This window comes from Catharus ustulatus, chromosome 3, assembly GCF_009819885.2.
Source record: "Catharus ustulatus isolate bCatUst1 chromosome 3, bCatUst1.pri.v2, whole genome shotgun sequence".
NCBI classification, from domain to species: domain Eukaryota; kingdom Metazoa; phylum Chordata; class Aves; order Passeriformes; family Turdidae; genus Catharus; species Catharus ustulatus.
The window spans coordinates 96,454,976-96,480,736 of record NC_046223.1 but is presented as its reverse complement, the minus strand read 5'-3'; the positions used below and the strand labels follow the sequence as shown (position 1 = coordinate 96,480,736).

The 25,761-nt window shown below is 35.4% G+C and overlaps 1 protein-coding gene across 2 annotated transcripts in view; it reads right to left on the bottom strand.

Moving 5' to 3' along the window:
• CSMD1 (CUB and Sushi multiple domains 1) overlaps positions 1-25,761 on the bottom strand; it is a 1,108,435-nt gene that overhangs the window by 216,604 nt on the left and 866,070 nt on the right. For both annotated transcript variants that reach the window (XM_033053649.1, XM_033053650.1), the window contains exons 21-23: positions 25,056-25,244; positions 9,878-10,047; positions 2,611-2,767 (exon numbers count right to left, since the gene is read on the bottom strand). In XM_033053649.1, coding sequence (XP_032909540.1) covers positions 2,611-2,767; positions 9,878-10,047; positions 25,056-25,244 — 516 coding nt within the window. The remainder of the gene's footprint in view (positions 1-2,610; positions 2,768-9,877; positions 10,048-25,055; positions 25,245-25,761) is intronic.

The following is a 25,761-nucleotide window of genomic DNA, read 5'->3' as shown; positions in this document are numbered from 1 at the left end:
AAAGGAAGGAAAGGCAACTGCACACAAATGAAATAGCAGACTTTTACATTAGGCCTTTTAAACACCCTGCAATGTTACTCCTTAATTTCAATAGCATTAATAAGAAGAAGAGTACAACAGAGACAACAATTAAGGACAGTTGATGATGCCTTGTGGGTAGCAGATAGGAAGTAACCAAATTAATTAACCTGATTTATTAGACCACCACTTCTCCTATCTTTATGATAATAATTATTCAATTTCATTCACTCCAGCATATATTTCTCATTTCCTTCAATGAAACCATACTTTAACACCTTTTTCATTTATTTTAATAATTTTAAAGTATCTGGCATTATAGTTACATCTGAAAAGTGAATAAATAAACTTCAGAGTAACCTTTCAGTTAATTCTGCTATAAGCTATAGCTTTATTAATCCAAAAATATAATTAAAAATTTGTTTTTCATGTATTTACCAAATGAAAAATGGATGTATTTGTTTAGTAACTGAATTGCAACTGCATCAAAAAATTTCAAATCCTTCAAACAATGAGTATAAATTTTTGGTATATCTAATCTCTAAGCTATTACTAGGATAGGATTTTCAGAAAAAATAATGAGAGTCAGGACTGCAGCCGGTTTTCAAAGCACTGCAAATGAATACATCTTCTGCTTGTATTTTCTGCTTGTATTAATTTATGAATAGTGTAAAGTCCCACACTAAAGGGTTTGTAAATAACAGTTACAGTTGAAGGAAATCACCTGGTTAGATGGTCACTGTCTCAAAATGTATTATATTGAACTTGGCTTTCTGAAAACACATGTGAGAAGTAAAGAATTAGTTTGTATTTACAACTGGGATTGTCTCATGTGAGAGAATGTAGGAATAATAGTCATTACAGATAAACTTTTCAACATGAATGGCTGCAAGCTGATTACATATTATAAAATAAATTGTATATTTGGCAATCAAAATAAAAAAAAAAAAAGTAAATGTTATGCCGACATAGGAAAATAAGTGTTGCCTCTCTAGCTAGTATTAAAATTACAGTTAGAGGACTAAGTCAATTTTTGTCTACACACTTCAGAAAATGTGAAAATACTTGGAAGAATTGAAAAAAGAATTTCAAAACTAATCAAAGAGTTCAGGGAAAAAACCTAAAGACATTTATTATTGTATCTTATCTTACACATAAAAATATGATGCAGGAGAGCAAATATTAAAATAAAGTGCAACAAAATCAAGCAATTGGATACAGAAATTAGCCACAATTCTATTTTCAAGTAAAATTACATTTGTAAACAGTAGAACTGATCACTGAAGTAGGAACAGCAACTCATGGAAAGTAATATATAAGATAATAAATTGAAAGTAAATGGAATTTGGAGATTCCTTGAAACCTGGAAAAAAAATCTCTTTATGTGTATTGGAAAAAAAACTAGTCATCCCCAAAGTTATTCCCCACATAGGAAAAAAAACTAGTCATCCCCAAAGTTATTTCCCACATAAAACTCATTGCTTCACCAGCAAAAATAATTCAATTAATTGCATACAGTCTGTGGGAAAAGTGCTTTGTTAGTGAAAACTTGTTCACTCTGGTCTCCTTCCAGTATACTCCACAAGCAGTCAGGACAGATTGAGTGTACACCCAAGTACTCATTTTTTGTTAATTTTCTTTTCTTTTCTTTTCTTTTCTTTTCTTTTCTTTTCTTTTCTTTTCTTTTCTTTTCTTTTCTTTTCTTTTCTTTTCTTTTCTTTTCTTTTCTTTTCTTTTCTTTTCTTTTCTTTTCTTTTCTTTTCTTTTCTTTTCCTTTTCTTTTTTTTTTCTTTTCTTTCTTTTCTTTTCTCATTTCCTTTTCTTGTTCTTTTCCTTTTTTTTTCCTTTTACACCTCTTCTCTTCTCTTCTCTTCTCTTCTCTTCTCTTCTCTTCTCTTCTCTTCTCTTCTCTTCTCTTCTCTTCTCTTCTCTTCTCTTCTCTTCTCTTCTCTTCTCTTCTCTTCTCTTCTCTTCTCTCCTCTCCTCTCCTCTCCTCTCCTCTCCTCTCCTCTCCTCTCCTCTCCTCTCCTCTCCTCTCTTCTCTTCTCTTCTCTTCTCTTCTCTTCTCTTCTCTTCTCTTCTCTTCTCTTCTCTTCTCTTCTCTTCTCTTCTCTTCTCTTCTCTTCTCTTCTCTTCTCTTCTCTTCTCTTCTCTTCTCTTCTCTTCTCTTCTCTTCTCTTCTCTTCTCTTCTCTTCTCTTCTCTTCTCTTCTCTTCTCTTCTCTTCTCTTCTCTTCTCTTCCCTCTTGCCTAAGTTGACTGCAGAGATTGAACTTTCCATTTTAAAACACTGACTTTCTGTACATTTTCTGTTACAGTTTAACAAAATATATTCAACCCACATATGTCACAACCCCACTAGTAAGTCTTAAAAGTAATTATGCTTTCTAAGTTTAAAAACTTATAAATTACTTTCAAGAGTGTTTTTCAGTTCCTAAAACCTATCTAGTCATGCAGACAAGTACAGCTCAGTCTCTTAACCAAGGTACATTCTAGGAAATTACCTTCAGCGTTTAAAGAGAGATCACTACAGCTGAAAAATACACATTTCACTGCAAAGCAATCAATCAGATTGTATTTATGAGCTACTTACTTGTATAAGTCAGCTGAAATCCTTGGTCAGTATCAGATCCATTGGTATTGAATTCTATCCACATATGGTTAGAGGTGCTATTAAGAATAATTCCCATCATTTCATTTTTGGTGAAGACTCCAAGAGCACGTGAAGAACTGTCTTTTCCATCATATACCTTGCAGAAATAAGAGCATGAAATTGGACATCAAATCTAAATATTTGAAAGATTTTCATTTATACAATAATTCTAAGTAGCAATGTATTGCCAATAGTTTCTCCAAAATCTTAATCTATCTATTTTGAGGGGTATATACCCCTGAGTTATACAGTTCAGTAACATCTTAAACATTCTGTCCGCCTTAAGGTGCTTTAGAGTCTTTTGCCTTTTTGGTTTTGTGAGTTCATCTTGAAAGAAATTCATATTTATATACAGTTCTATCTTCTGAGGTTTTGTAAACTCAGATTGTTTTCTTGATTATTCACAAAGACCAACAGAAGTATAAGTTCTGAAATCACCATTGAAGGTAAACCCTTACAGCCTACTCTGTTCACTCCTGTCTGGATACATCAACAGCAAAAATGAGATATTGAAGTCAATCCGCCATCTTTTATCTCAGGCTCTAAGCCTGCAGTAATTTTGGCTTATTATAGGATTTAACAAAGACTGGTAAGTTTACAAAAGATATGTGAGTCTATTTCCAAACTAATTGTAGAGATTTACCATGCTACTTTGCTGAAAACTTTCAACAATATCAACCTATGCACTTTTACAAATTCTAGAATTTTTAAGAATGCCCTTTTGACTGTTCACAAGTACAGAAGAAGTGCAAACCAAGGGGGTAAGATTTCTTTTTCTATATATGCAAAACCTTGAAAGCCACAATGTGCAAACATAGCCTTCTGCAGTTTTGTTTTGTTTGTTGGTTTGTTTTCTCAAGATGAACTTAAAAAGCTAATTTCATCTTTAAATTAAATAAATCTCTTCTACTTTCTCATGGAAAAATAAGCAATATGTAGGTGTGCAAATGCACACCATACATGAAATCTCATGTTAATGCTTATACAAAAGCAAGAAACGGATTTGAACTGCTGGTTTCTGATATGAAGTGAAAGAAGATTTTCCCTTGTCTCAGGTGTCCTGGAGTGACTAGAGACAACCAGCAAAAATGTTACAATTACAGTAAATATTTCAAGCACTGGATCTTCGTCCCTCCACTTGCAGACCTTGTTGTATAGTGAGGATTTCTACTGATTCCAGTGAGAAGCAGGAGGGCCTCGTTGAACAATCTAAATTGCTACATCTGAATCACAGGCAGTTCTTCCTATTTGAATGTCCAGTTAGATCTATTAACAAAATTTAGAAATGCCTCTTTTGAGATGACAGAATATTGCAACGTTTGTAGGCAAAGAGCAACAATTAAAAGCAGTTCTGTTTTTTCTGTGGAGAAAATACCAGCATGCCATCCATAGATAAATGTCTTGAAAATACCATGATCATCTCAAATGCCATTAACAAAATAAAATTATAACAACAACATGCATAAAGATTTTTTAAGACAAAAGAATATATTTAATTTTATAAACCTACATAGATATAAATAATTACCTACTGTAAAATAAACTTTTGAAAAATAATGTATTGTGATAGCCATTGATAGAAGAATACATTCAGTCCTTATTATTGATGCAAATATTCTCTTATACCAAGGCACACAGATGAGATGTTTCAGAAGATACAAATCATTGTATTTAAAGTTCATGCAAGCAGTTACATATACTTAAGGTCCCCCTCTCGGAAGAAACATGACTTTAAGCTATGCTAGGAGTATCTGAAAAGTTACTTTCAAGCTTCTAACCATTTTCTTGGGGTAGAACTACTGATCAATTTAGGGGATGGATTACACTTTATTTATTAGAGCTCAAAATCTATTGAACAAATTAAAGAATCAGTTGCTCCCCATAAGATTTATTTCCATAGATGTATTACCCTTGATCTGGGAGATAATACTTGAAGTGGAGTGTTCCACTAATTGACATTATTTTAAAATGTTACCTATGTTTAAAAAGAAATTTTTAATCATCTATAAAACAAAAAAAACCCCACAAACAAACAAACAAACAAAAAATAGACACAGTTAAAAATTACAGACATCTTATTTTAAGAGTATTCTACCTCACCAGCTCTTAGAGATAATGTTCCTATCTGAGGACTAACAAGTTAAATGATAGAATCCCTCCAGTTCAAACCACATTCAAATTAAAAGTGTTTAATGAAATTAAAATTAGATATGAAAGATCTTGTGTAAATAGCTGTAAAAAATCCAAATCCAAAACAAAAAATGAAAAAAAAACCCACCCAAAACCAAACAAAACCAAAACAAAAACGAGGCTGGTACAATTTGTGGTGACACTCGTCCATCTGTTGTTCAAGTTACAGATATAAGCAAGTAGATATCTAACTCCAAAAAGTGAAACATCATTAGTGAACAAATGTAAGCACTGAATTTCACTTGTCTATACTGAAAAGCTGGTTGAACTATTGTAGGAAAGAAAACACTTTTTTACCAGTGCTTGTGATGCTAATTATTGTGGGCCAAGGATCATTCCCAATAGACAATTTGTGTACAGCCATTGTGTCATGTCATATGCCACTGATTCCAGAGGTACAGAATATATTTCATAAACTAGTCTAGACTGTTTATCACTATTGATTTGTATTTAGTACACACACTTAACTTATTTAGGAGAACCCATTTGAAACATAATTTACATGCTGCAATTACAATTTCCTTAGTCATGAAGAAAAAAGGTCTATTTGGCAAAAGAGATTACAAACACAATATAAAATTCTGTTTTTCCTCTTATCTCTTGCAAATTCAATGCAATTGCATTATAAAGATTCTGATATAAGTAGCCACTTTAAGGAATTATGAATCTTCAAGTGGCAGTTAAAACAGGGAGAACAGGAAGAGGAAGTGTTAGTGAGTGGGAAAGGAAAAGCTCTGAAATAAAGAGATACAGTAATTTCATGATTATAAGCCGCACCATTTTGACTAAAATTTTGATCTGAACCCGAAAAGCAGCTTATAATCAAGTGCGGCCAATATATTGATGAGGTTCAGAAATTTGCTAACCCGGAAGTGCAAGCCCGCATGGTCCTGAGCCGATCCGAGCCCGCACGGCCCCGTTGGGGGGGCGGAGTAGCCAATCCGAGCCCACATGGCCCAGGCAGGGGAAAAGCGGAGTTGATCCAAGCCTGCATGGCCCCTGCAGGGGAAAAGTGGGGCCAATCTGAGCCTGCATGGCCCCAGTGGATGGGGTGGCAGGGCCGATCCGAGCCTGCATGGCACCGGCGGGGGAAAAGCGGGGCCAGTCTGAGCCTGCATGGCCCCAGCGGAGGGGGCGGCGGGGCCAATCCAAGCCCTCTCGGCCCCTGCAGGGGAAAAGCAGGGCCGATCCAAGCCCACACGGCCCCGAGCCGAGCCAGTAAACTCCACGATCCCACGATTCTATTACTAATTGCCAACTTCACGAAAGTTGCACGGGGATCCTCGCTGCGAACGAAAGTGCGGCTTACAATCTGGTGCGGCTTATATATGGAGGAAAAACAGAAACATTGCCGACACCTCAGAAGTGCATCTTATAATCAGGTGCGGCTTGTAATCATGAAATTACTGTAAGTATTCACTTTTGTCATATGTCCCTCAAAGTGGTGAAACTGTTTCTATTACTTTACTTGAATTTAAATTTATATCCCACTAATTCAAGTTCGATTTTTTTCACAGCTATAGAATGCTTTGCCCACAAATTACAGGCATTAACCTGCATGCATTTTTCTTGAAAGCAGTAGTTTTGACCCTTCCTCATGCACTTGTCTTATTGATGCCAGAAATACTTTCGCAAATTATATACCATTCTATACACTCTACAGCCTCAATATCCAGCCTCAATATTCCCACTTGAATACTGAGCTGATATATAGAGCTGCAGAATTAGTTTATATTTCAAAGCAAGTAAATAGTGAGACAGTAGGTGTCAAGTCACCACAACTTGTCTACACAGTATTTATTGTCAGTACATCACTGGAACACATTTAACTAACACCTTACTAACTAACTACTGACTTACTAACTACTAACTGACTTACTAACACCTTCACAAATCTTTCCTGAGAAAGCATTGGTGCAGAAGCTGCATAGGCCAGGGACTCTTTCTGAGAAACAGTTCTAGTGAGCCACCTTATTGTGCAAGATGCGAGAATTTAACATTAGAGGCACAGTCAAACTGCAGAAGCCAATCTTGGGGGCAGTGGGGAATGATCACAACATTGTTTGGAGCTGTGTTTAAGATTAATTTAGCCAATGCATTCAGGGATGCATCTTCTCACGTATTGAGGAACCGAAAGTGGTTTTCTTGTTGGGGTTAAAATATGCAGACAAGAGAAGAGGACATTGCTATGGTTATTCATGAGGAGAAATGCTCCAATAACAGTGCTAATCTATCAGCACCTGCTGTGGGAATATACAGCACTCACCTAAAGAAGAAGGAAATGCTGGCTAGAGTTGCTTAACATTAGTTGAATTTTCTCATTCCGACAGTAAAAGGAAATTACATACAACTAAACTTACAAAATTTCCTTAACTGCAGAGATTTTATAGCATAAAATCATCCCAAAGGGACACGCTTTTAAAATATTCCTTTGGAAGCTGGGCAGGCAAGGACTGTATAGTTTGTTGACATTGCTAACCTTCTGAAATCCTTTCCCTACATCCTCATGGAGTTTGTAATGATCTTACCACAAACAGTAACATTATATGCTTTGTCTAACTCTCCTAGTGGGTTGATCTTGGGATTATTATGTTATTATTACAGTCTTTTATCGGCCCTCTTTATCACACAGTTTCATGCAGGGTGTTTTGCCCTTCTTTACCTATGTTTCCCCTGATGATGCCCCCACCCTGGCCATGGCTCAGCCACACCCTGCAGCTGGCGGTTGGATCCAGTTGGATCTGGCTGGAACTGGCTGTGTCTGGTTGGAACAGCCTTGGATGTGGCTCAGCCAACCCTGCAGTGGGCGGTTGGATCCGGCTGGAACCGGCTGTGTCCAGCTGGGGCAGCCCTGGCCTCCCTTCCCAGAGTTGCTGCTGCTGCCGGGGCCTAGCATCCGCACCCAATGCGGTATTATGTACATACAGATTTTTCTTGTAGAACAGGGTAAGATTCTGAGCTGGGAAAACGCCCTATATTTCAGCGCAAATTATATAAATATCTGTAAGCTGAGTGCATCCCTTGCCAGCTGCCAGCAAGGCAGTCTTGCAGCTTCCTTCTGTGCAGCAAGATAGAGGGCTGGGGTTTATAACACTTTTTGCTCACATTTTGGGTGCAGATAGGAAAGAAAGCAAGCTTTGAAGTTCATAGCCCTGCCAAAGTGCCGAGTCAAATGGAAATATGTAAAAGGACATCCTGGAATACGAATACAGAGGAAATAGAACTTTATTTTCATAATTGCAGGTAAATAGGGAGAGTTTAATTGGTGGAAGAGAATTTATTTGTATAAATGGAAGTTGTGCTGTGCCAGTTGACTCAAAAACAGAGAATAGTCCTTGCAGTTCTGATATCACCGCAATTTTGCCTTTACTTCCTTTGAATCCTCTGAAATATGGGGCTAAAAGATCTATAAAAGAAGAAAGTATCTTACAGATACTCAGAACAAGCTTTGTCTCGGGCAAATATTGTATCTATAGGGAATATTGATAAGTACACTGGACATTACTTATGAGATGTTCTGAAGGATAGCTGAGTTCTTTGAATGTTTCTTTGCAGTTTTCTAAGGGACTTTTTCTTGTAGATTTTTAAGTAGTTTATTAAATTATTTATAAACTAGATATCTGCAAAGCTTCTGGAAAACTTACAGTAATTTCACGATTATAAGCCGCACTGAGTATAAGCCGCATCTCCGGGTGTTGGCAGCTTTTCATTCTTTGTCCATACATAAGCCGCACCTGATTATAAGCTGCACGTTACAATACAGAGTGTGATAAAAGGTATCTATTCTATCATCATCTGTTGAGGGTAGGGGCAGTGATCCTTATCTCCACAGAAGATATTCTGCTAATGGGCCATCCATTGAAACCAGGCAGGGCATTGTTCTTTATCTTTTCACAACCCATCCTTCCTCCAGCGAGTTATTTTCTGCTAATGGCCCATTGAGTCCCACTGGGTGACTGATGAAATTACTTCGTCCCGTTGGAAGTTGTTCCAGCCAGGGGGAAGAGCCCAACCTTTCTTATCAAAATAAAACCAGAAGTTTTGGGACACTAATGGAGCCCCTTTCTCCACTGGACTCCAGAGGGAAACTGGATTTCTCCACATCACCGCTGGACCTCCGGAGGGAAACTGCACCTTGTACAGGAGCACTACTTCAACTGAGCCACATCTGTCACTGCAGGAGGATGCAGCCCCCATTTAATGGGACTGCTACCAAAACCCTGCCTGACAGGGTGTCAGGTTGTACTCTGACTTTGTCAGGGTTTGGAGTTTGTTTCTTTGTAGTACTGTATTTCTGTTTTAATTTCCCTAGAAAAGAACTGTTATTCCTAATTCCCATATTTTTGCCTGAAAGCCCCTTGATTTCAAAATTATAATAATTTGGAGGGAGGGGGTTTACATTCTCCATTTCAAAGAGAAGCTCCTGCCTTTCTCAGCAGACACCTGTCCTCCAAACCAAAACAGCAACTTTTCGTTCTTTGTCCATATATAAGCCGCACCTGATTATAAGCCGCACTTTGGGTTCGGACCAAAATTTTAGTCAAAATGGTGCGGCTTATAATCGTGAAATTACTGTATTCAGAATTCAGTTAGCAACTTCCTTTCTGGATCTCCCAGCAACCCATTTAACATGCTAGAAATTGATGTCTACATTTCAAACTTGATTTTTTAAATTTGCACTGAGTGCTTCTTACAAGGAGTTTAAAGATATAATTGTTACAGATCAAATATTGGTTGCTATATTTTTTATCCATTTCATCACCTTAAGAGCTTCCTTATGTAATTGTACAGTCTGATACTTCTAGAAATGTAATTGAATGCACAAAGTCTCCTAAAGTTTCTATTAATCTAGTATAAATCATTGAATCTAGTATAAAGGCAGTGATGCTATCCACCTAGAAGTCATTAATTTTGTGTCAGAAAGTGGAATGAAAATAAAGATAATTGGCATTGGAAACAGATTTATTCATATAATGTGAATATTAAGAATAGAAAGTGAAATAATTTTTCTTATTACCTTAACAATATCTCCTTCATGCAGCTGAAAGCTCCTGGCTCTAAGATGGATCCCTTTTCCAGCCTCAGTTTCAATTTTATAGATACATTCATGGTTGTTGTCATAATTAGATGGGAAATTTGGAGACAACAATGTTCCTTCATTTCCAGAGACAGTTGCTCCACATTCAGCTAAAGAAAATAGACACATTAAAACAAAAGAAGTGAATTATCCAATTCAAGAAAATATGAGTCATTAACAATAATATTTAAACTCTATGAAATCTCTAGAGGCTATCCATAAAAAGCATATTTCTATCAAGCCTTATCTGTAGGACCAGCTCCTAGAAACCCTAACAAAGTTGCCATCTCCTTAATTTCACTGAGTCTGTTTATTTCATGCACCTATGTGTTTTTACCTGCAATTTATCCCCTGGTCCTCCCCATCAGACTAACCAATATTACCGGTTAGGCTAGATATAATTCAAAAATTGACTGCTTTATTGAAATATAGTTATCGTGGTAACATTTCAAATAAATATAATATTGGTTTTACCTCTTTATTCAGCTTTAAAAATAAGTATTTAAAAAGCAGACAATAAGCTGCCAAAAAACAAAGGAACCCTAACAATCTGATACTAAAGAGCATTCAAACATTTTTCTCTACCTCTAACAAAACAAACAAACAAAAACCCCAACAAAACAAACCATCAGTCAGTGCCAAAGAGACAGATCCTTTCCTTTCTGGGTAAAGATTAGGTGAGCCTTTTTCACAGTCATCCATAATAAGCACCTACTGACACTTTCACTAGACATTTCTTGTTGTAGCTCCCCAGTAAATAAAATAATAAAGAGTAGGAGAAGTGTTATGTTCCACACCGTGGAATAATTCCAGTTAGAATTCTGAATAAAGACTAATAAAATTATTCCAAATATGCAACATAAATTCCATCACATAGATGAAAACATCCAAACAGACAGCAAATAATATTGGTGCACTGTTCAAATAGATAGTAAAACCACTTAAAAATTACCTAGAACACCTTAAAAAATCCCACAGTAACATTAACATACCAACTATTAATCTTCAGCTTCTTTTTAGGTGCATGAGATTGATATTGATATCGATTGATATCTCATTTTTCAGTCTGGGGATAAACTATACTGTGTTTTTTGACTGAAACATCGTTAGACCTCATGCAGAGTTTCATAAAAATATAACAGATAAAATAATAGTAAGTTGCAAATAATTGTAAAATAATAATATAATTGTAAAACAGATACTCCCCATCAAAGTAGTGATAGGTTTAGAAAAAAATCTTTTTATTATTTTAATTTGCTTTCTTTTATTTTTTCTAAAAATGTTTAATAGATTTTTAGGGTTCTTAGGATGTTAAAACATTTTTTGAGAAAGTGGGGGGTCAAATACAATTTTAAGTAAAACTCAATATCGTTTAACAAGCATATGTGTAAAGAATAATTTTGAAAATACACCATATAGACCAGCAAATCTATCAGAAAATAATTTATTTCAACAATTTCAAGAAAAAATGTATGATTTATATTTGCAAATAGGCAATATAAACATTTTGTTTTTATATTTCTGAGGCCTTCACAGATATCAAATTTATGTCCCTCTTGCTTTTGACTTCCTCCTTACAATAAATCTGAAGAAAGAAAGGGAGGAAGAAGAAGAAGACAGAAGCAGGGATGGATAGAGAGAAGGGGGTAGGAGGGAAGTAACAATGAAAAAGGAAAGAAAGGAAAGGGGAATGGGACTGTTGCAATCTTACATGAAGCCTTATTTCTGCCCTGCATTTGGGATATCCTTAGGCAAAATGAAAAAGGAAATCACCAATAAACTGGCTCAGGGTCTTTATCTAGCACGTTAGGTTAGAGTTAATTTGCTATTTTAGTGTAGAGCTTCTCCCCTTCCTTAGCATCAGTTTTGAACTACATTATATTTAACAGGCAGAAGGATGTTGGGGAATAAGAACCTTTCCTATCAAACTTCAGACAGATTAACTCTTTCTTCATTGGGCAATGTAGGATGCATAAGGTATTTCTTACATGTTTGAAGTCACCTTACATTGTCTAAATGTTTGAAAGAACTGTAGTACACTGAGAAAGTAGATTTTTATTTCAATGCTTCTTTGGTAAAGCACAAGTATGTGATACCCATTACATATGGCTACATATACATGTCTCTCTGTACCTATTGGTGTATCCATCTATAGCTATTCTTCTCTCGGATTTTAGGAAGTAGATGGAACTGATTAAGTTCATAAAATGGAATTCAAAGCAATGCCAATATTAATGCCACATTAATGTAAAACTTTACAACACTGGTACTCTACACAAGCCTCCTGCAAACAAGTGTTTGCCTAGGTAAAGGTGCATGTAAAAAACCAATGGTCTCTTCAGCTGCATCAGTATTTTACTATATAACTCCTTTAAAGATATAGCAACATACAAGTGCAATGTTGAAGATGTTAATGCAATATTCTACGTTTTGTTTTAGTGAGTGAATGCAAACCACTAAGACACACGCAGTTATAGAGAAAGCATACAGTGAGCTTTCCAAAATCTAGAACTTGACATATTTCTTACTCCAATAAGTCTATGTTCCAAAGTCCAAAGCCATGGTAATTTTAAATCTGTGAATATAAGTACCGACATATAAGATCAGGAATAATGAGAGTTTGAAGCTAAAGTTGAAATACTACTACCCTTCTAAAGTATACAACTTTCTGCAAGAAGCAGATATATTCTAACATGAGCAATTATTTATTAAACTTTAATTACATGGCAAAGTTTTCTGAACTCAAGTTGGCACTCATATACCTCCAACCCATGCTATAAAATCATATTCTGTTTCCAGTGCATGCTATCCCTTTTCAAATCCCTTGCAAATATCTGACAGCTATGCAGTTTAATCAGGCCCCATCATTCCCTTTGTTATCATGACAAATGGTTGCTCATGTCATCTGACCAGACAAGTTTCCTGCCTCTTCTTGTGTCAGTCAGCAAATCACTAACACAGATGCTAGAAAGAGGCTTCTGAAAGGAATTATGCCCTTCTCTGGAACTTCTCTTCCTTAATTTATACAAAACCTGTCAAAGCACAGGTTAACATTTTCTAGCTATATTTTGCTAATCTTAGGATATCAAGTCCATGATTAATTAGCTCCCCCAAAGTCTTGGCCTGGAGCTTTAGGTAACTTTTTTTCAAAGAAATGATGTCATCATCCATGGAAAATTTCCTTTTTTCTCAGGAGGAAGGAAGGATTCCAGGAAGGATTCCAGGAAGGAAGGAAGGAAGGAAGGATTCCGGGAAGGAAGGAAGGATTCCAGGAAGGAAGGAAGGAAGGATTCCAGGAAGGAAGGATTCCAGGAAGGAAGGATTCCAGGAAGGAAGGAAGGATTCCAGGAAGGAAGGAAGGATTCCAGGAAGGAAGGAAGGAAGGATTCCAGGAAGGAAGGATTCCAGGAAGGAAGGAAGGATTCCAGGAAGGAAGGAAGGAAGGAAGGAAGGAAGGTAGGTTGGTTCTTGGAGAAATAATTGAAATAGCACCTGTGCAAGATCTATAAAATTAAGAGGATGTTTTCATATTAAAGCACATCTAAGCTGCTTGTTATATAACTTAAACTATCACGTAGTAAACAAAAGTTGTTCGGTACATATCAGCTGTTTACACGGATCCAATTTAGATCCTGCACTTCCCAAATCTACCAAACTATGGAAGTCTGCCAAAAGACAACATTCAAAAGGGAAGTCCTTGAACACACCTTTTTTATAAAGAAAAAAAAAAAACAAAACCAAACAAACAAAACTATATGGTACTGCCTCTATGTTTCAAAAGTTGGAAAGCAGACAAAAGCATATTAATTTAACTCTCTATTATAACTTCTGAATCTTGTATGCTTTTTAAAGTTAGTTTTATTTGTTTATTGGAAAATCAAAAGTATCCACCTTAGAATTCAAAATATATACTCACGTTGGCATATATATATATATATATATATATATATATACACTCATATCCACATGTAAAAGATTTTAGAGGAAGAACTGTGTGCTTTACTTTCACTACAGTTTCCAAATTGTCTGTTATAACCTTGGTAACAACTGCAGCAGACTGAAAAATGCTGCTTTATCAAACTGTTCTTTTATTTCCCTTCAGAGAGAGTAATGTCTGGAACAGATACTTGACCCCATTCTTTGTTCTTTTGCTTAATAAAGTAACTTAAATTCTATCTAAATAAGTAACTTTTTCCTTTCTTTCATTGTCTTACTTAAAATCAGATAAAAGGAAACTGCAGAGGGTAGATCTTTTGAAGATCATCAAATACTTCTTGAATATAAGTACAAACAATAAAGCAAACAAAATTCAGGGATTTTTGAATTGCTTTGAAATATAGTTCATGTAAAATGTAACTATAACTTTGTTTGATAGAAAAGTTTACTTTATTATTTTTTTCTTCCATACATCTTGCTAAAATGTTTGACAGGATTTTAAGCAGATCTCTAAAGCAGAGATCAAATAAAAGTCATATGTTGTCAGTTTAAAGGTTTCTCTGGAACAAAGCACTCTACTAAATGCAGAATATCTTCGCTGTATTTACAAAATTGTGCAGCAGTTCATGAACTATGAAAAGAAGCTGAGCTCAGACATTCTTTATATTTCTGTTGGACAATATTGTTATCCACTAGGATGGTTATACAACATCAATAAAAGAGCAAAGGGGATCATGAATAAAGCATTGTATGCTCTGCCTTCACATAATAGCAAAAAACTTAGGGTTCCTCCACAGTCAGTGAGGGGTGTCTAAAGATGAGCATATGGCTTCTGCAGGGCAGTCACAATAAATGACTGGACTCAAGCATGGATTCATGCACAATTCTAATACAGTGGTAGGAGTAGAAGCTTCCTGTTAACTGGAGCACTGTATCAAACTAAGGTGCACATGGAGTTTCCACAGCAGCTCACTGTCCAATGTCTGAGTCTGTACTGTCAGCAGTCCTTCATCTCCAATTCTACAGCCTGCCCTCCACGTGAGGATGCACCTGTAACTTTTCATCTACACACTTCCACGTGGCTGCAGAATTACCTACACTCTGGTTTCACAAGTGCTGTTGCTCTCACCTGGCACTACTGAATTCATAAGCAATGTTATGCTGGGTTTCTCCTAAAAAGTGATTGCCATCAATTTTTAAATCATGCTGTTTTAAATCCCACTTCTCATTTTTTTGCCTTGTAATTTTAGCCTGTAACTCTACACAAAGATGACATCACTCCAGATGTGGTAGTATTTAGTCTGTAACTTCATACTTGAATACAACTGCTTATATAATGAGCAGTTAATAGTTATTTTAATACACAATAAAGATTACACAATAAAATATATGCACAAATAAATCACGTTAAATACTATTTAGTCTACAACACCCACACATGATCCATTTGGTGTGAACAGTATCATAAGCTACCAATGAGGATCTTGAGAAGGTCTGCATGAAAAATATAACTGCACCAGGAAGAAAGTAAGAAAAAAACTGGTTTTTTTCTCATTACTATCATCTTTATTATGGTCATCACTACCTTTACTGGAGAGAATTTTCTGTCTGAGGTTTCTTTACTTCCTTTACTAGTTGAGGTCTGAAGAGTGGCATTCCCTGTTTTTTCTCTTTCTTCTCTTTGTTTGCTTCTCTAAGATAAATTTCAGGTAAAGTTAGGTCATTGTCTGTGGACTGCACTACTAAAACATGTTCATGTCAGCCTCTCAATATTTTTTAGGCAACACCTGTATGATGGTGCTGAGGTTAGAATACTCTGTGAAAAGGTTACTGAAATGCTTTGCTGTAAACAAACCTCTTATTCTATTTTTTTTGTACCATTCGAATGCACAGAATAATGAAGCAGGAAAGGAAGGCCTAAACAGCAGGCAAATCCTTTTCTGTGGTTTGCTTAATTAGTTCTCAATCCATATGCCACTGAAAAAAGGCACTACTCACATTCTCAAAACAAATCCTGTGATGTTAATTGGCCTCAGGGGATTATTGGCACAAACCAAGGTATGGACAATTTTTTATATTTAAATTATTTTGAGATTTTTGTCTACTCTTTCTAGTACCATCTGATAATAAGCTTTGGACATAAAATCCCTACATTATTTGTCTTAGCAGGGAACAATACATAGCAAGACATAGCTTTAAACCATAGAAAGAAGGCAAAAGGGTGACTTGAGGCAATCTTTATTCCTTCTAATTAAAGGTGACTAATATTTCATACCAGGCCTCAGATAAAGGTAATTGAGTTCTCATACAAGTCACTCCTTCTCATTCTGAAAATAAAATCAGAGTGCCCATGGCGTACCAATTGAAATCTGTAGTGATTCCTGAATACTAAAGTTTCAATTTTTGGATAGAGAGAACTCAAATCTATAATCATTATATGGCACCGTATTTTAAAGATTCAGACCCAGTAAGACTCCAAGACTAACTCAAATAAATCTTCAATATTCAGTCAAAAAACTGAAAGCAAAAGAAGGGATTAAATAACGCAACATTTTGATTGTAATTTTTAAAATGCAATGTTCGAAGATAAAGGAACAGAAATTACAAAAACATCAAATAACTATTAAATACATAGTATAAAAATGGAAAACAGCCTATAGACTTAACAATTTAAATGTGATAGCATTTCAGTAAAGAATCCTGAAATACAGTGAATCCTGAATGCATGATGATTCTTATTTCTGTCTGAAGATTCAGAGACTCAACTATTGATGTTATATTTCTAGTTTATGCGCAGCTCTTAAATGAGAGCTCTCTCTGTCTAAACTCTAGCTAAAAACGAACAGCAAATTTCAGATCTTAAACCTTGACTTCATAAAGGTGAACTCAATTCCATATTTTATGCTACAGAGACTTTAAAAAAAAAATGAATGTCAGATCTCAAGGGTCTCACAGAAATTTCCAATGCTATTCACACTAACAGAGTTCCCACTTGTTCCAATCTCACTGAAAATTAACTAAATGCTATAACATGACAGAGTATGTTAATTACAATTGATGACTTTTCAATGAATACTAACTAAACTATTAAAAAGAAAAAGCTTATTAAATAGTGTCAGCATTTTATCATAGTACTCTACCAATTATTCAAGTAGTATTTAATATAGCAACTGAAAATGATAAATTAATGTGATATTAATGTGAATACCAGTGAGCAATACTTCAGTGAATATTTTACTCAAATATTGTATTAATGCACTATTAAAATCAAGTGCCATATAAAATTTAATAAAGGACCAACACCACTTAAATACAAAATGAAAATATATAGGAGTGTTTTCTTTTCAGCTTTACCATTTAAATTTTTTATAGTTTGATTTAGGAATTCTATACAGTTGAAATGACTTATAGGGGATAGGGAATAAAGCAGGTTAAAACACAAACCAAACAGAAAAGACCCAGCAATCGAAACTAAGTTTATTCTTTGATATGCTGTTTTTGAAGTCAGTTCAATCCTAACCATGAAAGGTTAGTTTGAATTGAATATAGTGTAAACTGTGTAGTGCACAAAAAATATTTTTGTTATATGTCATACACAGGTAAAATTACACAGTTTCTTAAAAAGATAGTGAGAAGGGAAAGTGTAGAAAGCATACAGAAGCAGCTTGCAAATCAAATAATATAATTGTTGAGACAATCACATAAAGGAGAGTTGAAGAACAAATTCAAATGTTTCTTCTCTGTTAGGAGAGACTGGAATGTTAAGGGTTAATAACTCAAACTGTTGTTTATTTGGAAAAGCAGCAGGGTGCTTTGCTGAGGCCAGGTTTGCATGCCCCAAATGAAGGAGGGGAGGAGGCGTTTTGGATGTGTAATAGTGAAACCTCTGATCTGCATAAGAGCAGCCATGGTGAGAGGGGGTGAGCACCTATTACCAAAGGATGTCCACTACAAACCGACCTTTGTTTAGCAACAAGCTGGCCTTTGAGCCAGATAGCGAAAAAAGTAGCTGGCTCTGATGTAAAACTTGATTTCCCAGGAAGTTATGAGGACATTCACACATAGACCTGAAGGTATTCATCCCTTCTGATAAGGCATGACTGGCTACACTATGCTGAGAAACATTACAAAATGTCATATATGCCATAAACTATCAAAGTCCCACTGAACTTTTTGTGGGGGCTTCCCCCACCCTCAATGGATCAAGACCACAACCATCACTTTGAGCAATGGACATCGAATTTGCAACAGTCTCATTGCTGGATTCTCATGCAGTAATATTTTTTTCTCTCCACTGTCTACTTGTATCCTTTCTTTCTCTTTTTTCTTTTCCTTACATATTTTCTTAAATGATTTTTAAAAATATTTCAATAGATTATAAGAACAGTGGCCACATACTTTCTTTCCATTGAACCAAACTGTTGTAAAATAAACCTGCCACACACTCATACATAGCAAAAATAGATAGATAGATAGATAGATAGATAGATAGATAGATAGATAGATAGATAGATAGATGGATAGATAGATAGATAGATAGATAGATAGATAGATAGATAGATAGATAGATAGATAGATAGATAGATAGATAGATAGATAGATAGATAGATAGATAGATTCTGGTAATTTAGTGTCATTGCACTCTAATATTAAGAATGCTTGTTTCTTGCACACCACCCAGAGTCAAACCACCTTCCCCTAAACTCACTGGCCAGACCAGAGCATTATGTAATTGTAACATTGGACAGGATCCCTTGGATGTGATGGAGTGATCAGTGTGGTACAAAGCGATTGGGGTTTTCTGGTGTGACCTGAACTCACTGACAGGTTTTCTGTGCAAGAAAGTCAAACTCAGAGACGCTTGTGAGAAGGACTTTGACTCTCAGTGGGTAACTGAAGGATGTAACTACCAAGAGCAAGTCAAATGGTGACTGTCTGCTTTTTCTGAAATTATAATTTTTTTCCTCCTCAGTATGACCTGGTTACCTGAGACCTAGGTTTTCTGGTGTAACCTAGACCTTTTCAAAGGACTTCCCTAGAAGAAAGCCAAGCCAATTCTCAGAGAGGGTTAATGGGGAGAAAGACATTTACCCTCTGCAGATTAGTGACAAATTTGAGAGGAATGACCACCCAAGAGGAGTCAAATGTGGCTCATCACCTCCTGATGAAATAAAAGTCTTGAAATTAGAAGGCACTTACATCTGAGCTCTGTACTTTTCAACTCATTGTAACGAGATCTCCACTCTGGTTTTTATGCCTTTCCTTCAAATAATCAGTCAACAGAGTATCTTTGTCAAGTGGGAAGGAAAGAATGAAATCTCTTTCAGAATTTCATCAGAGTATCACAGTGTACCATGTAAAGGAATACCAAAACTTAAAGGCTCATTCCTCATCTTTTCAGAGGATTACTAAGGAAATAGTTTAAGTGTACATCAGATGCATCCATTTGACTGTGCAGTTCTAAACTCCCTCCTCTGCCTCAGCCCTAGCTTCTTGGCCACCTATCTCTGGAAATATGCGTACTCATAGGTATCTTGTTTTGTCAAACATTTTTGCTTTTGGCACATTTGGGAAGTGAAAAATCTAAATTGGATCCATGTAAGCAGCTGATATTTTCAGAGAAAAATTTGTTTGCTAATGCTAGTTTAAGCTATGTAACAAGGAACTTAGATGTGTTTTAGTAGATTTTATAGATCTTGTCAGAACACAGTAGGTGCTAGTTCATGTTATTTCTCCAAGAGTTTCATCTTTTTCTTTTCTTTTCTTTTCTTTTCTTTTCTTTTCTTTTCTTTTCTTTTCTTTTCTTTTCTTTTCTTTTCTTTTCTTTTCTTTTCTTTTCTTTTCTTTTCTTTTCTTTTCTTTTCTTTTCTTTTCTTTTCTTTTCTTTTCTTTTCTTTTCTTTTTTTCTTTTCTTTTCCCCTCAGACTCAAAACAATTGTGAATAAGTTGAAAAGCTCCTTTATATCCTTCCTAGAAGACAGAAAATTCTCTCCTACTCTTGCAAATGGAAGCTTTCTGTAATTTCTTATGACCTCTATTGAACTAGAGGTTCATTTTTTTGTTTTTCTTTTTTTTTTAAACTTTTTTTTTTTTCATTTTGCTTTCATGGTCTTCTGGTTCACCAGTTTGTTTGTTTATTTTAGGAATGCCTCTCTTAACCTATAAGTCTTTCAATTCATTTTCTAAGAGTAACACAACTCCAATACAGTGTATTAGAAAGCTCCTGAATAGTTTGACTTAAAGCAAACTCTAAAGTAACAAAAGTGTGATTAAAAGCATAGTCTTGGTTTGTTAGATGAGATTTAGAAAATCTGCCTTAGTAACAGATTTCCTGGAAATAGCATGTTGATCCTGCTTAAAAGGTTAGTGGTGACAATATGATAACACCAGAAATCTGTGACAGTCTCCTTTAGGTGGACACTAGCTTCAGAATCAAGGGCTTCAATAGACTCCAATAAGAAGTTGTTCCACCTTATTTCTGGACACCAGTATTCACCAGGCTTCTGAGATTCACACAGCTTTGTGGATAGCAGAGGTGCGTGACTGCCTTGAAGCTTTACTCTTGGATCTGTACTCTAGGGGGACTGCTCGTTAAAAACTGGCTTTTGTCCTCAGGCAAAAGTAGTCAACTGTGAAATGTAAATAAAATCATAATAGAACAGTGTGTTTGTAGGCAGAGGAAAAAAGAATTATTGCTGGAAGGAAAAAGTGGTAAGAATATGCACCCACACTCAGTTTTTTCTTCACAGTGATGAAATAAGTATAAACGTATATATTTTTAAAGGTATATACAATATTTGCAACTATGAAAAGCAAATGGCATAAATATATGTAGAAGTAGTGTCAGTATAATTACTAATAGAATGCATGTTTTTGATTTTTTTTTTCCTGGAAAACACTGGAATGATAATTAAAGCAATAATTACAACAAAATAACAAACAGTAACACTGGATAAATGAAGGGGACAAAAGCTGTTTCCTGGTTGCAAATCTCAACTAGACAAAAGATAATCAGGAGATTATCTGTACTGCAGTAGTTTGTTTTTCACCCACACATATAATATAAACCCAGTAATTTTAAATGATAAGTAAATTATCCAGAAGCAGATCTGGAAAATTAAACCATTACACATCGTCAAACATACCAATTACAGTAGCATACCAGATGATAAGGTTAACATCCTTACAGGTCACAAGTTATTTCAGAACAGTTAAAACACAGATATTTACATCAATACTCTCAAATAAAAAGCTATGGGCTAGGGACATTTATTTTCAAGATTATGCATGTTTATCTTCCAGGTAGCCATATGTCAGTATTGCTAGAAAGATATTTTTCACTTGACATTATCTATAGACATGTGCTCATAACTCAATTTTGTGCTTCATGCAAAATGGAAAAGTAGCAGAGTTCCCCTTAATGTCACATTCCTCTCAGTTACAGTGAATTTTGAGAAGAGGGGTAAAAAAGAACATTGTGAATATATATTGAGACAACATATCTCAAAGAGCAGCTATATACAGGTAGCCAGACTTACTTTCTTTCAAATTACTGTCTATGTCATTTATACTGTGAGAGACTGCAGAAAAGGCTAACTAGCATACGTGCTGCAGTGAGTGACCAGTTCAGTAAAAATCGTGTGATAGTTCTCCCAAATGTAGTTACCATGTCTGGAAAGCAGTACTCTTTTGGAAAAAAGAGTAGAGAATCTCATCTGCAGTTAACAGCTACTAGGACAATTGTCAGGGAAACCATCATTGTTATTTGAGTGTTTTGAGGAAGTTTTTAGAGGAAATTAGATTTTTTTTATGGATGATCCCACTACCTTCTTATAAAAAATTTAAGAATGAAAACTTATCTGTGAGGACATTGGCAGTCCCAGTGCTCCCACACGTGATATAGAGAGGTGGAAGGACAGAATATTCTTGAAAAGCCACATCATGTCAATGTAAACAGAAAATTCACTAAACTGGACAGGGATTTGCTTCTACAGGAAAAGCACCCCTTTAAAGAAGGAAAAGAAAAAGAAAAAGTTTAATCTTCTGCGATGGGTGAAATTTTTGGGTAATTATGTGTTCTTTAAATTGGGAAAATGGAGTCAGCCCTAAGGGCCTGAATCTTCTGCACACTTTTTAACAGTAAAGCTCTTCCTCAAATAGTGGAGACTAGTTGGCTGTAGGCACAAACTGCTTTCTAGTCAAAGGATAGATCCAACTGAAGGACACATTTAAAAATGGAGCGACGACTCAAATGAAAACTCTAGCTAGACTCTTCAAAACTCTGGGGCCAAGTGGAATAATATGCAAAGTAACCTGAAGTGCATAGCTGAGCTACGCAAAATCATTCTAATTGAAAAGACAAGCAAGTGAACGGTTGAAACAAGGAAATTAGATTTACAAGTCCACCTGTTTATGAAATTAGTCTGATTTTGCAGGCAGACTTGGTGGTGTATTTTGTTGTGGAAAGGAGGGTTCATATTGCAGAAGAGGGTATGCTGCTTTATTCTGAGAGCAAACCAGGTTCAGGTTGGCAATCATGTAAAGAAATCCAGGGGAAGACCATCTACCTGCACTGCATGGAGAGAAGGTCACTGAAAGTTATGATAATGCTTTTCATGCAGGACTCAAAGTCTTAAATTAAGAATGGCAGCATCATGATGTTAGGCCAACAAGACCTCCCAAGCTCTGCTTTTCCTTTACCTGGAAAATAACTCTTCAAAGAAGATGAAAGAGTGGAAAGGCACAAATAGTTCTCTGATCAGGAAAATTTCACAACATACTTGAGATAATCCTAGAGGAAGGACTTGAAATTATTTACTTGAATGGAGAAGTGCAAGACCTTTGGAAACCGATGGTTTGTTGATTTTTTTCAACACCAGATGAAACTGAATACAACTTCTGTGATACAAATCAGCATGTGCTCGTGTGAATGTTTAATTTATAAATTAAATACAATTAAATTTGAAGAGCTTTCATCCTGATTATCATTAAAAGAATCACAAAAGATTGTATTAGCATGTGTCATAGAAAGATCCAAAAATCCTTGTTGATGTGTATATATTATGTCTGAGAGTTTGGACACTGTAGAAATGACAATTAGGAAGCAATAATCAAGAGCCTACTGAGTCCAGTAAAGTACTTATGAATTTGCCATTGAATTAAATAGATTTCATTCTGAATGTAGATTCCAAACCAGAAGATTTCAGGGCAAGCCGTTGCTTTTCACTCTTCTGAGAAAGAATAAGTCTTTGTGTGAACTCCTTTTCAGGGTAAGAGGATATCTTCACCCCTAATGTTTTAGGTGCCATGGCAACAAGAAAAGGGACTTCTGTAAACCCTCTCAGTGTTAATAAAAAATCACTTATGAAAGGAGCTATGAAGGACACTGAGTATGTCTTTCCCCCTCAGTTTCACTCAGCTGCCTAGCAAAGTTTCTGTCCTTGCATTTGTCCTAGTTGCTTTATATATATATATATATATCTCTTTAGCTTGTTACACTACAAGAGATCAAATGAGGACATAGGTTGAGTTAAAAGAGTTATTTAGATTATCTTATTTTAGAGAAGTGCCACTTGCCTTTGTATATTTTTAAAAAAGGTTTTACTAATGAGTTAGAAAGTGGGATCTCATACATGGATTTAATGACATAAGTGTTTCAGGGCCAGTCAACAATTTACTCAAGACTAAAGAACAAAAAAGGAAATGGTGTAAATAATTTCCATTTCAATATGACTAGCAGACATGTCAGATAGGCCTAAGATTAGATGTGTAACACAAATTGTGCTTGGGACAACATACAGGCATATCTGTGTCTGACCCAGTAAGGGGTTACATTAGTCCTATAAATTCACAGATAATTCAATGCTGATACTTCATTGACTAATTATTGATACTTAATCTTTACAACTTTTCAATGTGTCATTCACATTATGAGGATAACTAAGTGAGCATTTTCAAGATACCAGGTATGAATTTCTTATTACTATAGATACTGTAGGAAAGACTTTCTAAAAGTTAACAAAATTTACAAAAACCTGCATCATATAGAATGTCTCTTCAGCACAAGATAATATTTCTGCATATGACTAAATGTGTTTGAGTGGAACACAAAGAAGCCCTTTAGAGAAAAACCCCAAACAAAGCAAATGAACAAACAAACAACTCAAACCAAGCAAATATCCCAGGGCTGAAAACAGACTAAGACTTAAATCCAGAATTTTCAAATAAATTGCAAACTCCACACTATTTTGGCTTCTCTCTGTAACATCCTTTTTTTCCTTTCATCATGGGATAAATAACCCCATCTAAAAAAAAAAAAAGAGATACTTTATGTTTTTCTCTGTATCTTACATGCATATACAGTATAGGTGACTTTTTCAGATATAGAGATCCATCTTTTTAAAATAAAGAAAAGAAAGAAGCTGAAGTTGAGTTTCTCCCTTCATGAAATAAAATCTTATTTAAAACAAGAACCCTCTTAAGGAAATTTATTTAGAGGTGTATGGGCATATCTGACTTTTCAGAAGTATTATGACAATAGTAGCTGATGAGATTCACTTGACATGGTGGAGACAAAACCATCTCACAAATACAGCAACTGCATTAATTTCATAATATACAGTCCCAGAGCTTTTCCAAGAAAAGAACTGTTCACTCAATTTGAGTTCATAGTTACTACTGTTTAACAATAGCACACTTGCTTTAAAAAAATAAAGTTTAAAAACACTGTGAGGCAGTTTGTAACCTGTAAAAATCCCAAAAGTTAAGAATTGCAAGAATAACAACACAATATGAAAAAAACGACCCTTAAAATGATCTGCAGGGTTCTAAAGTAGGATATTTCACCTAAAAGCTCTAAACATTGTTTTTCTACCCCAAAAAATAAAGTATAAAATCTATAACTTAACTGTGCCAAACATAAAGTTTAATAATTACTCTCGTATTTTATCTCACATAATATGTTGATCTTATTTGCTGGCATAATTCTAATTATTCCTCTGTATTTTTTGTTCTCTGAATAAAAGAGACATGCATTACTTATATCTTGCACTGTCTTTAAAGATTTTACAGCTTGGGAATCACCTGTTTTAACCCAAGCACTTTGCTCCCTGCCCAGTATTCTGACACATGCCATGTGCTATTAACGATTTGATGAATGAAATGAAAGCATGTGACCACCTACCCACACACCTTGGCAGAGGTGCACTCCATACACGCCGACCACCTCCCAGGCAGGTGAGTTTGTTAGCACCTTCCAGGCGATATCCAGGGAAACAAGAAAAGATCAAGGAATCTCCAACACCAAAATGAAAACCAATTCGCCTACTGAAGGCAGGAACACCAGGATCGTCACATGGCTCCAGATCATATTCTGCAGACAATGAAACATAATGTATTATAATCCGGACAAGTTATCCACATGGAAAAAGCACTTACCAAATTGCTTGCATTGTGTGAGCATGGAACAGCTGGAAAACATGTACTTCAGAGTTGTGTTCTCTACTAAAACACAGTACTGTTTCTGTAAGTCTATTATGCCTATATATACAGTAATTATATATCTAACGTCTCCTACCCACACTACATCTATTTTCTTAATTTCAAGAGCTGTAATCAGTTTGTAGTGTAAGTGGTTTACTATAATTTTGTTTAATTACTTCCTTTGTATATAATTCTAGTTTCTTTTCATCTAAACTTGCAAACAGCTTTAGAAGTGAGACTTACTGTTGAAAGAAATCATTATGTAATGAAGAAAATCTAATTCAAAAATCAAACAAAAGGTTAGGTGAATGAAAGACATGAACACTTTTTAAAAAAGTGTGCTTTTATAACTACACATCAGGAATAATTCAGGAGGAGTCAGAATAGATTAATGGGGAAAAAAATCA